The 17180-nt window shown below is 45.6% G+C and overlaps 1 protein-coding gene across 1 annotated transcript in view; it reads left to right on the plus strand.

Annotated features, from left to right (window-relative positions):
• COPA (COPI coat complex subunit alpha) overlaps positions 1-15227 on the plus strand; it is a 48466-nt gene extending 33239 nt beyond the window's left edge. Inside the window, exons 18-33 of the mRNA XM_039246504.1 lie at positions 4739-4901; positions 5004-5150; positions 6848-7037; positions 7162-7257; positions 8720-8808; positions 9003-9126; positions 10361-10450; positions 10628-10737; positions 11119-11196; positions 11362-11430; positions 12023-12159; positions 12406-12592; positions 12675-12785; positions 13345-13506; positions 14128-14322; positions 14592-15227. Coding sequence (XP_039102435.1) covers positions 4739-4901; positions 5004-5150; positions 6848-7037; positions 7162-7257; positions 8720-8808; positions 9003-9126; positions 10361-10450; positions 10628-10737; positions 11119-11196; positions 11362-11430; positions 12023-12159; positions 12406-12592; positions 12675-12785; positions 13345-13506; positions 14128-14322; positions 14592-14651 — 2008 coding nt within the window. The 3' untranslated portion in view covers positions 14652-15227. The remainder of the gene's footprint in view (positions 1-4738; positions 4902-5003; positions 5151-6847; positions 7038-7161; positions 7258-8719; positions 8809-9002; positions 9127-10360; positions 10451-10627; positions 10738-11118; positions 11197-11361; positions 11431-12022; positions 12160-12405; positions 12593-12674; positions 12786-13344; positions 13507-14127; positions 14323-14591) is intronic.
• Positions 15228-17180: the final 1953 nt, after the last annotated feature.

The following is a 17180-nucleotide window of genomic DNA, read 5'->3' on the forward strand; positions in this document are numbered from 1 at the left end:
ACATAACATTTCTCTAGCATGTCCAGAACCCAATTGCTGGGTCAGAGGGTGTGCGTATCTTCACGTTTACTACGTAATGCGAAACTGCTTTCCAGAGTGGCCGTACCGATTTGCATGTCCACCAGCATTGTATCCAAGCTTCCTGGCTTGTCATCCTGGCCAACACTGGGCTTTGTCAGACTGACTTTTGTCTATCTGGTGGATTTGTAATGGCAGCTCATTGTCATTTAGCTTTGCCACCTTCTGGTTCCCAGTGGGAGTGAGCAGCTTTTCAGTTGACCACCCATCAGGATTCCCTTTTCTGTGCATTCTGTTTAGGCCTTTTATCTGTTTTTTTAATGAGTTGTCCTTGTTAATTTTAGGAGTTTTTCATATATTTGAGTGTCAGTCCTTTGTCTGGGCTACATGTTATAAATCTTAATATTAGTCTCTTTCCATTCTGTAGCTTGTTTTCTGATTCTATGATATCCTATTCTTTGGTGAACAGATGTTATTTTAATATACTTGAATTTATGAATCTAACCTATTAAGGATATTGGGTTTTGTATGTTACTTGAGAAATCTTTACTGACTCCAAGCCTATAAAGGCATTCTTTTGTATTTTCTTGTAGAAACTTTTTGTTGTTGTTTATTTATTTTGGGTGGGGGGGTGGAGAGAGCATGAAGGGGGAGGGGCAAATGGAAAAGGAGAGAGAGAATCCTAAGCAGGCTCATTGTGGAGCTCCATGCTGAGCTGCGCATGGGGCTTGGTCTAACGACCATGAGATCATGACCTAAGCCGAAATCAAGAGTTGAACGCTTAACCAGCTGAGCCACCCAGACACGCCTTTTATATTTTATTGTAAGAACTTTATTTCTTTTTTACTTTTTTTCTTTGAGGTTTATTTATTTATTTTGAGAGAGAGTGCGTGTGTGTGTACGTGAGAGCACACAAGTGGGGGAGGAACAGAGAGAGAGGGAGAGAGAGAGAACCCAAAGCAAAATCCATACTTGTCAGTGCAGAGCCCCATGTGGGGCTTGAGTTCATGAACTATGAGATCATGACCTGAGCCACCCAGGTGCCCCTGTACTTTTGTTTTCTGTATCTAGGGCTGTGATCTGCCTGAAGTTGGTTTTTGTGTGTGGTGTGAGGGCAGGGCCTCAGTCGTAGGACACTCAGCTATCCCAGCGTCATCTACTGATAAAGCCCAGCCTTTCTCCCTAGTTCCACAGTGCCTTCTGGGTCACACAAGGACATGTTTACAGAAATGCAAGGACCTGATTTCTGTGGTGCACGTTGATCTCTGCTCTCATTCCATCATAAGTATTACGGCTCTAGGGGGTCTTCCCACCTGCTAACGCAGATCCTCAGATCTCTCCCGCTTTTATTGTTTTTTAAAGTTACAGGGTATTTTCTAATTAATTTTGCCTTGAAAAGGCAAATTGCCAAAAATTTTTTTGCCTTAAAGTATAAATTTTAGAGTCAGCTTGTGAAATTCCATGCAAAATAAACAGAAAGCCCTATTGTGATTTCAGTTGGGATTGCATTGAGGATGTTTACCCTTTTGGACGTTATTGATATCTTTGCCATAATAAATTTCCTCATCTGTGAACGTGGCGTAGTAACTCTTCATTTATTTAGGTCTTCTGGGGGGTAGGGTCCTGGGTGGCTCAGTTGACTGAGCGTCCAACTCTTAATTTCAACTCAGGACATGATCTGAGGGTTGTGGGATTAAGCCCCATATCAGGCTCCATGCTGAGTGCGGAGATCACTTGAGAATTTGTCTCTCTCTCTCTCCCTTTGCCCCTCTTCCCTGCTCAAGCACTCTTCTCCCTTTAAAAAAAAAAAAAAAGCATATTGGGGTATCTGGGTGGCTCAGTTGGTGAAGCATCCAACTCTTTTTAAATGTTTTTTTAATTTATTTTGAGAGAGAGGGTCCGAGAGAGAGAATCCTAAGCACACTCCATGCTGCCAGCACAGAGCCCAGGGCAGGACTCCCGACTCTTAGTTTCGGCTCAGGTCGTGACCTCACTGGTTCGAGGTCAAGCCCGCATCTGGCACCTCATACTGACAGTGTGGATGCCTCTTGGAATTCTCTCCCTCTCTCCCCGTCCTTCCTGCACACACTCTGTCATTCAACATAAGTAAATAAACTTAAAAAAAATTTTTTTAAATTATTTAGGTTTTCCAGAACATCTTCCAAGGAAATTTTTAGAATTTTTTCCATAAGGAACTTGCATTTCTTTAGTTAGAGTATTCTTAGGCTCTTGGCAGTTTTCAGTGCTATTTGTAAATGGTTATGGGGCACCCAGGTGGCTCAGTTGGTTGAGTATCCGACTTCAACTCAGGTCATGATCTCACATGGTTCATGCGTTTGAGCCCCGCGTTGGGCTCTGTGCTGACAGTTCAGAGCCTGGAGCCTGCTTTGAATGCTGTGTCTCCCTATCTCTCTGCCCCTCCCTTGCACTCTGTTCCTCTCTCTCTCTCTCTTTCTCTCTCTCTCTCAAGAAATAAACATTAAATAAATTTTTAAACAGATACTGTCTGTTTAAAAATTTAGTTTTCTAATTTTTGATGGTATTTAGAAATATAACTAAGTTTCTAAATTGATTTTATTTCAGAGATCTTGTTAGACCTTTGTTATTTCCATTAATTTATTTATCTTCTTTTCATAAATAATCATAGTGTCTGTGGTAATTGACAGTTTGTTTCTTCTTATAACTTTCATGTATTTTTCTTGTCTTACTGCACTGACTAGGGTCTACAACATAGTGTTGAATAAACATGGTGATAGCAGACTTTTTTGTCTTTTTCCCAATTTAAAGGGTGCGCTTTCAGTGTTTGGCATTATGTCAGCTTGCTGTAGATTTCTTTAGAGATCGCTTTTATTTATTAAGGAATGTCTGTCTTTGCTGTATCTCAGATAAATGCTAAATTTAGTAGACAAATTTTTTTTATTGCATATACCATTAGTCATGATTTTTCTCCTTTTGTTGATTAGTGTAGTGAATTAAATTCATTTTTTAAAAATATGAGACCACCATTGTATTCTTGATACAGATCTAACTTGGTTATGATATTTTACTCTCTTCTGATATTGCTGGTTTTAGTTTGCTAATATTTTGTTTTGAATTTTTGCATCCATGTAGATATAAGTGAGATTGGGCTATGACTTCCCTTTTTCTTTCTGTCTTTGTCAGGTTTTGGTATTGAGGTTGTGCTAATTTCATAAAATAAGGAAAATAATATGCCTTCTTTTGTTCTCATAGTGAGTTTGTAATAAGATTGGGTTTAATTCTTCTTGGAATATTGGGTTGAATTTGCCAGTGAAGTAATCCAGGCCTTTCTTTTATAGGAGGATTTTTTGTGATTCATTTAATCTTGTGTAACAATTATAGGACTGTAGGGGTTTTCTATTTCTTTTTAGTCAGTTTTGGTAATTTTACTTTTCTTGGATTTAGATCATTTAAAAACGTTTACGCCTATCTTCATCTGCAGGAGCTATAAGAATATCCCGTTTTTCATTCCTATTTTGGCCATTTTATCTTTTCTTCTTAATTAGACTCACAAAAGGTTTATATTTTAATTTTTTTTAATATATAATTCATTGTCAAGTTGGCTAACATACAGTATGCAAAGTGTGTGCTTGGTTTTTGGGGTAGATTCCTGTGGTTCATCGCTTACATACAACACCCAGTGCTCATCCCAACAAGTGCCCTCCTCGATGTCCATCCCCCATTTCCCCCTCCCCCACCATCAGCCCTCAATTTGTTCTCTGTATTTAAGAGTCTCTTATAGTTTGCCTCACTCCGTCTCTGTTTGTACCTATTTTTCCCCCTTCCTTTTCCCTTTGGTCTTCTGTTAAGTTTCTCAAGATCCACATTAGAGTGAAAGCATACGATATCTTTCGTCCTCTGACTTATTTTACTCAGCATGATACCTTCCAGTTCCATCCATGTTGCTGCAAATGGCATGATTTCATTCTTTCTCACTGTCAAGTCGTATTCCATTGTATATGTAAACCACATCTTCTTTATGATTCACAAGAGATTTATGAATTTTATTTAGCTTTTGCCTTTATTTAACTTCTGTATTTTGTTTTTATTTTCTATTTCTTAATTTTATGATTGGTTTCATTATTTTTTCTAAGTATGTTCTTTGGTTTAACTTTTAAAGGAACAAAGTTTTGAGTTGGTTTCTTATTTTTATTGTATTTTATGTTTATTAATTTTTTAATATATGCATATAGAGCTCATTAGTTTTCAATGTTGTTTCTAATACAGTATGTGCACTTAATGCCCTAGATTATAAATTTTTAATTTTTGTTCAGTTTAAAATTATTTTTGCTTTTTACCATTTCTTTGTCAGAACTTCGTATCTCCCTCTCTTCTCCTTTCACCTATAGCTGGAAGGAAAGATTTAAACGGTCCATAGTGGCCCAGTGATTCTATATCAGAACTTAAGATTTAACTTTTAGGCCAGATTCCTGTAGCCATATGAGGGTAACAGCTTATGAGGAAAGATCATACCATCCGCCCTGTCTTTTCCTGCTTCATACAGAAGAATAAAATCACTAAATGTGGCGTTTAGCTCTGCTCATTTTTGAACCACTTCCTGTCTATACCATTGTGCAAATTGCACTTGGAGAAAGAACAGTGAAAAGATCCAAAGTCTAGTCCTAGGCTGGTTCCATGTCCTTCCAGACTAGATTTCTCCCCTCACTTGCTGAAAGTTGTGTCCCCTAACTCCCGTTTGCAGGGACTACGGGATCATCCGAACTCTGGACTTACCCATCTATGTCACGCGGGTGAAGGGCAACAATGTTTATTGCCTGGATAGGGAGTGTCGTCCTCGGGTGCTCACCATTGATCCCACAGAGTTCAAGTTCAAGCTGGCCCTGATCAACAGAAAATATGATGAGGTACGAAACGAGAGGGCCCGCTAGGGGTGTGCGAGGGGAGCACTGCTTTTTCCCTGAGTGATCTCTCACCCCCGCCCTGCCGCACCCACACCTCACGTCTAGGTGCTGCACATGGTGAGGAACGCCAAACTAGTCGGCCAGTCTATCATCGCTTACCTCCAGAAGAAGGGCTACCCTGAGGTGGCATTGCATTTCGTCAAGGATGAGAAAACTCGCTTTAGCCTGGCACTGGAGTGTGGGAACATTGAGGTAAGAGGGGATGGGCTCCTAAGCCCCGTGTCACTGCAGAGAAGGTGAGAGGGTTCAGGCTGCGCTGTGAAGGCATATTCTGGGCTTGCTTCTTCTTCTTTTTTTTTTTTAAAACAGTTTATTGTCAAGTTGGTTTCCATATAATACTCAGTGCTCATCCTAACAAGTGGTGCCCTCCTTCATGCCCATCACCCCCCTTCCTTTCTCCCCCACCCCCATCAGCCCTCAGTTTGTTCTCAGCATTCAAGAGTCTCTCATGGTTTGCCTCCCTCCCTCTCCCCAACTATTTTCTCCCTTCTTCTCCCCCATGGTCACCCCTCCATTAAGTTCCACCTAATCCACCTATATGTGCAAACATATGATATTTGTCCTTTTCTGCCTGACTTGTTTCGCTCAGCAGAACACCGTCAAGTTCCATCCATGTTGCTACACATGGCCAGATTTCATTCTGTCTCATTGCCATGTAGTATTCCATCGTATAGATAAACCACATCTTCCTGATCCATTTGTCAGTTGATGGACACTTAGGCTCTTTCCATGTTTTGGCTATTGTTGAGAGAGCTGCTATGAACACTGGGGTACACGTGCTCCTGTGCATCAGCACTCCTGTATTCCTTGGGTCAGTTCCTAGCAGTGCTATTGCTGGGTCATAGGGGAGTTCTACTGTTAATTTTTTGAGGAACCTCCACACTGTTTTCCAGAGGGGCTGCACCCGTTTACATTCCCACCAACAGTGGAGGAGGGTTGGGCTTGCTCCTTGAGCGAGTAGGATGGAATGTGAGATTTTCCTAGTGGTTTGGTAGAGCTGTCTTCCTGTTGTTGCCTGCCCATCTCTGCTACTTGCTGTCCCTGCTTCTGCCACTGCACTGCTACTGTGGTCATGGTCCGTTATTCTGAATCCATTAACCTCTAGCATAGGAGCAACATGGCAAGGAATCTGAAAGGTCTCATTATTTCCTTCACCTCTTACTTGCTGATTGGCTGCTCAGATGAAGAGGTACTTAGGAAATATTGGGACCTAGAGGTACAGGTATTATTTTTAAATGGAGAGATGGCTTAGGTAAATTGACTTTCTGGCTCTGAACTTCCTTATTATTATCTTTTCTAAAGCTCCTGTAGATCTTCAGACTTAGCAAGTAGAAAATAAGGTAGCTATGGGGCGCCTGGGTGGCTTAGTCGGTTAAGCGTCCGACTTTCGCTTGGGTCATGATCTCGCGGTTCATGGGTTCGAGCCCTGCGTCGGGCTCTGTGCTGACTGCCAGCTCAGAGCCCGGAGCCTGTTTCGGAGTCTGTGACTCCCTCTCTGACCCTCCCCTGCTCACGCTGTCTCTCTCTCTCTCTCTCTCTCTCTCTCTCCTAGAAATAAATAAAACATTAAAAAAAAAAAAAAGAAAAAATAAGGTAGCTAAGCAAGAACTGACCCTATGGAATGAGCAACTACTAGGAGATGATTTTGTTGTAAAAGTAAATTTCTGAGGAGGGGGATAGTGTGATATGATTCTTCTTTCCGTGGAGCCGAAGGGATCCTGTTTGGTGATAGGATTTTCGGTAAAATTAGACTGAATGGTAGGCATGATTGCAAGCATAGAGGAGAGTCTATGGGAGATTTATATGGAGGCAGATTCTTTGACCATAGTCCCTGGTTTTGAGTCACAGTACCCACCACCCTGTTAACTCGGACCCTGGGGGTTCTTTAGATTGCTCTGGAAGCAGCCAAAGCACTGGATGACAAGAACTGCTGGGAAAAACTGGGAGAAGTGGCCTTGCTACAGGGGAACCACCAGATTGTGGAAATGTGTTATCAGCGCACCAAAAACTTTGACAAACTTTCTTTCTTGTACCTTATCACTGGCAACCTAGAGAAACTTCGCAAGATGATGAAGATTGGTGAGCCCCCAGAAGCTAAGGGTTGGGGGTGGGGTCCTTGAGGGAAGATGGAGGCAAATAGAAGGGAGGAGAGAGGGAACTTAAGAAAGAAGACCTAACCTGGTATCTTACTGACTTGATGCAGCTGAGATCCGAAAGGATATGAGTGGCCATTATCAGAATGCACTCTACCTGGGTGACGTGTCTGAGCGGGTGCGGATCCTGAAGAACTGTGGGCAGAGTAAGTAAACACGCAGGGCTCTCCAGCTCCTTTGGGGCTTAGAAGGTATTTCCTCTTCATGGTGAGTTACCCGTGTATCGTGGTGAGCTATTTCCCTTTGCTGTGCACTGTTCAGAAGAGACAGCATGCTCCTACCATGCTCAGAAGACATGCCTCAGAGCCAAGTGGAGATGCAGCCGGAATATTCAATTTAGCCAAGCACTCTTAGGAAAGCAGTAGTAGTCATGGAGAAACTAGGAGGCTAGGAGGTTTTAAAAGGTCCTGAAGTTGATACCCTAGTAAATATAGTTGTTGGAGGCGATTAGAATTTTTTTTTTTTTTACTTCAAGTCTGGAGGTTTTACTCACTTGTTTGTTATTTTTTTGTTTTTAAGTTTATGTGTTTATTTTGAGAGAAGGAGCATGTGCGTGTGTACACGAATCGGGAAGGGCAGAGAGAGAGAGAGGGAGAGATTGAGAATCCCAAGCAGACTGTGCTGTTAGCGTCGAATCCATGAACTGAGGTCACGACCTGAGCTGGAACCAAGAGTCGGATGCTCAACTGACTGAGCCCCCCAGGCGCCCTCTTATTTATTTGTTTATATATTCAAAGGCTATTTCCTGAGAACCCACTGTGTACCAAGCACAACACTAGAGTTCGAGATACTCTAGGAAACAAGAAAGGTAGAAGATGTGGTTTGGACGAAGTGCTGATGAGTGAAGGGGTTAGACTCGGCAGATCTTGTAAAGGTGGAAGCAGAGTGATTTATTGAAGGGCTGGGTATGGGATGTGAGCATCAGAGTCAGGGATGATTCCAAGCTTCTTGTCCACATTGATGATATAGCTGAAGGATAAGCTACGATATCAGTTCCCTATTGCTGTGTAGCGGGTCACCTGAAAGCTAAGCTGTTTCAAACAACAAATGCTGACACCCTTGGTTTACAGCACAGGCTAACTGGGCCCCTCTGGCTCACTCTCTCAGGAGGCTGCAGTCAGGGTGTTGGCCAAGATACGGATGTCTCCAGGCCTGCGTGGGGAGGGTCCCTTCCCATGCTCACCGCATGGCTGCAGACAGTCCTCCGGTCCTTGTGGGCTGTTGGCTGGGAAATGGCAACTTTCTGCCACGTAGGCATCTCCATAGGGCAGTTTACAGCATGGCAGCTGGCGACCCTCAGGGCAGGCGTTCAGGTGCAGGCCCCAGGGTGTGCCTCAGGGCAGGCAGAGTGTCCCTCAGGGCAGGCAGGGTGTCCAGGTGCAGGCCGTGGGGTGTCCCTTAGGGCAGGCGGCGGCAGCCAGGTGCAGGCCATGCTCTTTTTGTCCTCATCTCTGAACGACTTCCGCCATGTCCTGTTCATTAGAAGCAATCAGCAGTGCATTCCACACTTTGGGGGTGGGGATTGTGCACAGACTTGCACACTAGGAGGCAGGGACCGCTGGGGGCCAACTTGGAGGCTCTCTGCCACAAGGTCTGTTTTCTTTACAGAGTCACTGGCCTATCTCACAGCTGCTACTCATGGCTTAGATGAAGAAGCTGAGAGCCTGAAGGAGACATTTGACCCAGAGAAGGAGACAGTGAGTTTTTATTTACATGAGTGTCTGATTACAGAATTAACTCTGAGATCGGGGGACAGTTAAATCTACAAATGTCACTCTCCCATCTGGTTACCAGGAAAGGCAGAGAAATAAATGCGGTCAAAGGAGGCTCTGAAAACTTCCCTACATGATTCCTGAGCACTGTTTGCTTTTAACTTTCCTCTGCCTTTCAGATCCCAGACATTGACCCCAATGCCAAGCTGCTCCAGCCACCTGCACCTATCATGCCACTGGATACCAATTGGCCCTTACTGACTGTATCCAAAGGCTTCTTTGAAGGCTCCATTGCCAGCAAGGGTAAGTGCTCACCCCTCCTGTAGTGTTTTTGTTGTCGTTAGTTTGTTTTGTGAAGAGCTGTCCTACAGAGTACTCTCAGCTCTTTGTCCTCTCCTCTGTGTGAGCATCATGGAGCACTGACATGCCAGTCTGTGCTGTGGTACATTTGTTTTTTAATGTTTGTTTCTTTTTGTGGGAGGGAGAGAGAGAGAGAGAGAGACAGAAGGAGTGAGTGAGAGAGAGAGAGAGAGAGTGCAAGGGAAGGGCAGAGAGAGAGAGACAGAGAATCCCAAGCAGTCTCCATGCTGTCAGCACAGAGCCTGACTTGGGGCTTGAACTCAGGAACCATGAGATCATGACCTGAGCTGAAATCAAGAATTGGATGCTTAATCAACTGAGCCACCTAAGCACCCCGTGTATATATATACAGATGTATGTATTAGTACGTAGCTAAGGAGAGAGAGAGAGAGGCTCCATACCCAGCGTCAAACTTAATGTGGGGCTTGAACTCACAACACTGAGATCAAGACCTGAGCTTATCCAACTAAGCCACCCAGGCATTTCATCTTTTAAAAATTAAATAAATGTATATGAGATCGATAGAATTAGGGAGAAAAGAGAGTTGTCTTAGTCCAGGCCTCTGACAGCCACTTTGACCATTTAGGTACATTTTCTCAGGTTTTACCATATGTGTAATCCGTCCTGTTCAGCATTTCATCATTCATGACGGACAGTCTTAAGGCATCAACGCAGCGACCTCAGACTCTGTCCTGTGTGCATTAGCAGATGTGCGTTACCACCCTCCACCACTCCCGCCCTTACCTGCTCCTGTGTTTTCGATGTTTGCTGGCTTATTTTTCCTGGCTGAGAGCCTAGATGGACCCCAGGCCATTTTGTGCCCAGGCTCCCTCTCTCCTCCGCCTCTCACCTACCCTGTGTCCCTGTGCCCTGCACACGCTGTAGTGGCAGTAACTTAGAGGTCTCCACAGGAGACTCTAAGAGTTGCTAAGTAAAAAATGGTTTAAGAGGTAGTTTTTGGTGTCAGGAAGGCCAGTTGTTTCCATCTCTCTTTATTTCCTCTTTCTTTGAAACCTACTGCAAGGTACATTGTATCTGTACCACAAAAATAAATAATAAAAACGTTAAGTGGACCGGGGCTTGGCATCTGCTTTGGTAAGGATGCAGCTTGCTCGCAGAAGAGGCCAGATCTCAGACTTGCCTGGCTGTCCCCAACTCCTTTGTGCTCTCTCTGTAGGCAAGGGAGGGGCGCTGGCCGCTGATATCGACATTGATGCTGTTGGTGCCGAGGGCTGGGGAGAGGATGCGGAGCTGCAGCTGGATGAAGGTAAGAGTTCTTCTGGGAGTCTCCCGGCAGGGTTGGGGGCCTGGGTGGGGGCCGGGCCATGGCCAGTTCTGCAGGCTTCCAGACCACGGGACCAGCACGGGTCCCAGCATTGTGCTTTCTTTGGGCTAAGATTCTGTCACTCTGCAAATCCACTTTGAGCCTTGATTTTCCTTACAGATGGGTTTGTGGAGGCTACGGAAGGTCTGGGGGATGACGCTCTTGGCAGGGGACAGGAAGAAGGAGGCGGCTGGGATGTGGAAGAGGACCTGGAGCTCCCTCCGGAGCTGGTATGTGGAGTTCTCGCCCTGGGAAGGCTCCCTCTGAGCCTCCCTGTGAAAGCCGGTGGCCCTTTGCCCCCCACCCATCCTGACGCTCCCAAAAGGAAGGGGGTCTAGATCCTCCTGATGGGATACTTGTCTCCCATCAGATGGTCAGGTTGTACCAACAGCAGCTTAGGAAAAGGCGGCAAGCTTTGTTGTCTGATTTGGAGCTTTTGGTTTCTCCTTTTGCAATTTATTGGTGAAGCTGCTTCTGTTTCAAGGGTCTTCTCCCACAAGCACGCCCCCTTCCTCCCCAGTCGAGGCTGGGAACAGGTCAAGGACTGTGTTTAGATTTATCAGAACAAAGTGCTTGAATGGCTTATAAAATGACTGATGTTTTGTTTTTAGGATATACCCCCTGGGGCAGCTGGGGGTGCTGAAGATGGGTTCTTTGTGCCTCCCACCAAGGGAACCAGCCCAGCTCAGGTGAGCAGGAGAGCACAGTCCTGTGGGCATGGATGTTTCTGAGGTGGCTAAACTGTACTCCTGTGTAAAGAACATGGCTACTCCTCTGGTCTAGATACAGGGTAGGGTAGTTTGGGAAGAGAAGGGGCTAAGTTTCACTTGCTTGGGTTTTCTGTTTCTTGTTAGATCTGGTGCAATAACTCTCAGCTTCCAGTTGATCACATCCTGGCAGGCTCTTTTGAAACAGCCATGCGGGTAAGTCTTAGAGTAATGTTGCCTTTTGCGGAGTGTTCCTCTCCTGGGGTCCCCAGTAAGATGGTTGACTCCTCTTAGCCAAATGGAAATTAACCTACCCATGAGGGCAGAGGTGTGTATTTATTGTGGAAACCCTGGTCTTGCCTAAGGAAAGGCAAGGCCTTTCTCCTACTCGCTTAACTGACTGAGCCACCCAGGCGCCCACGTCCTACCTGCTTAGTAATCTCTTCAGGTGCATCCTTCTAGCCAACTCCCACCCATTTATAATCTGCTTTCTGGCTCACATCAGTAAGTTGGTGCCCCCTCAGGGCAGGTATGTTACAATATCTTATTAATGTTATGATAGCAACGACAGCGACCACCGTAGTTATAAATGCAACAATCGCTAACATTGACACACTGTGTGTCAGGCACTATCCCGAATGCTTTATAGGTATTATTACATGAGGTGGGCCCTATAATTAAGTATAGTTTACTGATGAAACAAGTAAAGAGAAGTTAAGCACCTTGCCCAAGGTCAGCTAGTTTTGGGTCAGTTAGTTTTGAAGCGGCAGGATCACAATTTTTATATTTCTTTCCTCTTATATTCTAGCTACTTCACGACCAGGTGGGGGTGACCCAGTTTGGACCCTACAAGCAACTATTCCTACAGACCTACGCCCGAGGCCGCACCACCTATCAGGCTCTGCCCTGCCTGCCCTCCATGTATGGCTACCCTCATCGCAATTGGTAAGGCCCCTTGCTCCTGGCTTCTGTCTCTTCCAGCTTGGGGTGGATATTCAGATGATGGCCTGAGGGACAGTTAACGGTCATCCAGAGGGGAGGTTTCCTAGTAGGAAAGAACTTTGTGGCTTGACACTCCGTGAGGTTTGGTTTATACATCTTCATGAAGGTCCCCTACCCGTTTCCCCCTTAGAGTCTGGTGGATTCCAGATTATCCCTTCTTCTTCCTGCTTTCCAAACTTTTTTCTCCAGGAAGGATGCAGGGCTGAAGAATGGTGTACCGGCTGTGGGCCTGAAGCTTAATGACCTTATCCAGCGGCTGCAGCTGTGCTACCAACTCACCACAGTGGGCAAGTTTGAGGAGGCTGTGGAAAAGTTCCGCTCCATTTTACTCAGCGTGCCCCTTCTCGTTGTGGACAATAAGCAGGAGATTGCAGAGGTAGGAGGGGGAGCCACCCTAGTCCTGGGCACCTGCACGCTCTTGCCTCTGTACCGTGACCTTGCTTTGCCCCTCTTTCCAGGCCCAGCAGCTTATCACCATTTGCCGTGAGTACATTGTGGGCTTGTCCATGGAGATAGAAAGGAAGAAGCTGCCCAAAGAGACTCTGGAACAGCAGAAGCGCATCTGTGAGGTACGATCTCTAGGCTTCTGCACAGTGTGGAGAGGTCTCACCTTCACCCTCCATTAGGTCTGAATTCTTGCATTATTTTTTTTTTTTTAATTTTTTAATGTTTTATTTATTTCTGGAGAGAGAGAGCATGAGCAGGGGAGGGTCAGAGAGAGAGGGAGACACAGAATCTGAAACAGGCTCCAGGCTCTGAGCTGGCTGTCAGCATAGAGCCCAACGCAGGGCTCGAACCCACGAACTGTGAGATCATGACCTGAGCCGAAGTCGGATGCTTAACCGACTGAGCCACCCAGGTGCCCCTGAATTCTTGCATTCTAAACCCACGTTTCAGTCTGGGAAGTAAGAGAAGTGTGGGCCTACTTCTCTGAGGAGAGGGAATATTTTTCTCTGCTTCTTCATTCCATCAGTCCTTCATACCCAGGAGGCAGAAGATCAGTCTGCCTTATAGTCAGCCCTGGTTTTGTTCATGTTGTGTTGTGTTTAATGTGTGTGCAGCAGCTTATAAGTGACCTATGTCTGCTGTAGAATCAGCCTGGCATGTGTCCCCCTCTCTATCCGCCAGATGGCAGCCTATTTCACCCACTCCAACCTGCAGCCTGTGCACATGATCCTGGTGCTGCGCACGGCCCTCAACCTCTTCTTCAAGCTCAAGAACTTCAAGACAGCTGCCACTTTTGCTCGGCGCCTGTTGGAACTTGGGCCCAAGCCTGAGGTGGCTCAACAGGTAGATGAGAACTCCTTCTGTAGGCATAAAGGAACCAGATGGGCTCTCATACGGAGGGAGTAGGAGACCAAGGTCTTTGTCTCTAGAACAAAGCACTGAATAACAACATTCAACAGAAGGAGCCAACAGAATGCCGTCTTCTCTTTACCTCGTGGCATGAGTGCCTCCTCTTTTTCATGGAAAGTGAACCTGTAACTCCCTTGGACAAGGCGCAGGTGTAAGAGTAACCCGCCACCTAGAAGAGCTCCGCTCTTCTGTCCCTGAGCTCTGCTGCCCGTTTCCTCCGCTGCTACTCTCCCCACACAGCTCCTGTTACTTGGGGTCTCTAAAGGCATTCCTCTTGGGCAGTGGAAGCCAGTTTTAACCCTTTGAGTCCTGGCCCTGTAATCCCCAGGCGTGGTGGAGGAGTGTGGTTCCAGATGCATGGAGCCACTCTGGTACTGAGAAGGGGAAGTCCTGATGCAGCAGGAACGGTGATTGTGGCCCCTTCACGTGTGTCCTGCACAGAAGCACATTCTCTGTTCCCTCGGTACAGTGGCATCTCGAGTCAAACTACTGAACCGTGGTGAGTTGTGTGCAGCTTTCAGTCCTCTTAAATAAAGTACCCCTTCCCACCCCTAGACCCGCAAAATTCTGTCTGCATGTGAGAAGAACCCCACAGACGCCTGCCAGCTCAGTTACGACATGCACAACCCCTTCGACATCTGTGCTGCGTCTTACCGGCCCATCTACCGTGGGAAGCCAGTAGAGAAATGTCCCCTCAGTGGGGCCTGCTATTCCCCTGAGTTCAAGGGTCATGTCTGCAAGGTCACTACAGTAAGTACTGTCCTCTAGAAAGGCATCCAGGATATGAGGGAAGAGGGAAGAGCAAGAAGCATGTTGGTCCTTCTTTTCTTCTGTGTTTACCTCTGGCTCCTTGAGGCAGCAGTACTGAAGAGAGCCAGAGCTTCCCCCACTGCTGCTTGCTGAGCAGTAACAGACGTTAACCACATACTCTGCTGTGCTCGCTGAGGAGTGGAGGGGATAAGCCTTCTGGGCTTTGCAGCCTCACGATCCCTAACTGTTCCCTGTTTCCTCTTCCACAGGTGACAGAGATTGGCAAGGATGTGATCGGTTTAAGGATCAGTCCTCTGCAGTTCCGCTGAGGCTCCCTTCGCTGTGTGCAGGGTCAATCACCTTATTGTCCTCTAGAGAGCCAGTCTCTATATCCTAACTCCTCCTTCCTCAACTACCCTTCAGATTATTGTCAGTGAGCTCTCCTGCCCTAAAACCTAGTGTCCCTTTCTCTTCTTCTCTGTCTAATCAAAATGTCTAGACGTGACTCTTTGTCATCTTCTCAAGGTGAATAATATAGTTGTGATCACCTACCCACCTTAGATCGCTCACGGAACGGATGAAAATTCCGTGATGAACATTTGCCTACTGCATTCCTTCAGTGTTTATCTTTTGCCTCCCCACCACCTTTGTATCTTTGTTTTGGAAGGAAACAGGATGTGATAAATAAGATCGTACCTTTTACTCAGCCACAGTAAACTCTTAGCCATCCCCCCATTTTCCTTGGGCATGTAAACCCCCAGGCAGGTACCCTCTGTGTGCCCAGAAACCTTAAAGTCTGAGAAGAAACTGGTTTCCCAAGAATGCACATCAGTTTTTAGATTTGTTCTTTATAGCCCTCGTTCTTGTGTTTTGTTTCTCACATTTAATAAAGCAAATTTCTGAGAGCTTTGTGGCTCCATTTGTTTCCTGGACACTCTCATGTTCCTCCTTTATGTAGCTGCCCCAGCAAAGCAGATATTTCTGTGTTTGTGTCTAGCTCCTTGAGGTAGTGATACTGAAGAAAACTTTTCTTTATTTTTATCTACCTGCGTACCTACCTACCTACCTCTCTGTCTGTCTGTCTGTCATCTTTGAGAGAGTGAGACAGAGAATCTGAAGCAGCCTCCAGACTCCAAGCTGTCAGTGTAGAGCCCGACCTGGGGCTTGAACCCATGAGCTGTGAGATCATGACCCGAGCCAAAGTTGGGTGCTCAACCGACTGAGCCACCTAGGTGTCCCGATACCTTTTTTTAAAATTACGAAAGTAATAAATGCCATTGTCTTTTTAAAAAACACATATTTTTCATAGCATATATTAAACTGTGAGAACATAGCAAGCAAGTAGCTTCCCTGTTGTGTTACTGAGAGCAACCTTCCCCCTTTTGCTAGTTATAACCGGTATTTACTGAGCACCTACCAGGCACCTGTTGCTGTTCCGGGTGTTTTACAGGTAATACACATGACAGCGGTTACATTGGCAATGCAGTGTTTTGCTTGTTATGTGCTCACACTACATTGGGTGGATCGGCACTCTGTGCTTTTGATTACGGTTTGTATTTTTCATTTTAAGCTTGTTTTCAGGGGCACCTGGGTGGCTCAGTCGATTAAGCGTCAGACTTCAGCTCAGGTCATGATCTCACAGTTCACGGGTTCAAACCCCACATTGGGCTGATAGTTCAGAGCATGGAGCCTGCTTCGGATTCTGTATCTCCCTCTCTCTCTGCCCCTCCCCCATTCACACTCTGTCTCTGTCTCTCAAAAATGAATAAATGTTAAATTTTTAAAAATTCATTTTCAGTAAAAATACATTCATATAGTTCAAAAATCAGTAAATGTAAGAAGCTATTCTGTTACGTCTTCCTCCCCCTCCTTTCCTCAGCTCCCCAGTTGCTTTTACCTTTCCCAAAACAAGTAACCACTGCTGATCGCGTCCTTATGTGCTCCAGTGGTTTATGTATATACAAGCAGATATAAATGTATTCTTCCCCATTTCCCTGCTATACATATATGAAACATGCTTTACTAAATGATTTTGCACCTTGTTAGGTTAATGTTTACTTACTTATTTTGAGATAGCACATGCACACACACGTGAGAGGGGAAAAGCAGAGAGAAGGGGAGAGAGAATCCCATGCAGGCCCCACGCTGTCAGCGCAGAGCCAGATGGCAGGGCTCAGTCCTATGAACTGTGAGATATGACTCAAGCTGAAATTGAGTCGGGCACTTCGATCGAGCCACCAGGTGCCCACCCCAAAATTTTTTATTTGGAAAAGAGCACATGCATGCACAAGTGGGAGAGGGGCAGAGGGAGAGACAGAGAATCCCAAGCAGGGATTGGCACAGAGCCCAATGTGGGGCTCAATCCCAGGAACTGTGAGATCATGATCTGAGCTGAAATCAAGAGTCACACGTTTAACCAACTGAAGCCACCCAGGCACACACACCCCCCACACTTAAGAAAAAAAAATTTTTTAAGTTATTTATTTTTGAGAGAGAGAGTGTGTGAGCATGAGTGGGGGAGGGGCATAGAAAGAAAGCAAGACACAGAATCCAAAGCAGGCCCCAGGCTCTGAGCTGTCAGCCCAGAGCCCAATGTGGGGCTCAAACTCACGAATTGTGAGATCATGACCTGAGCCGAAGTCGGGCGTTTAACGGACTGAGCCACCCAGGTTCCCCCCCCCCAACTTGTTTTATCATGTAACGTATTGAAGAGATTTTTTCTATATCATATATCAGCTTCCCTTTTTTAACTTCTGCATAGCATGCCATTGTACAATTTCCTATAATTTCTGTAAGATACCTTATTTGTTGGTGGGTATTTGGATTGTTCTCAATCTTTGGCTATTCTAAACAGTGCT

Source organism: Hyaena hyaena, unplaced genomic scaffold (genome assembly GCF_003009895.1).
Source record: "Hyaena hyaena isolate Hyena2069 unplaced genomic scaffold, ASM300989v1 scaffold_281, whole genome shotgun sequence".
Taxonomy (NCBI): domain Eukaryota; kingdom Metazoa; phylum Chordata; class Mammalia; order Carnivora; family Hyaenidae; genus Hyaena; species Hyaena hyaena.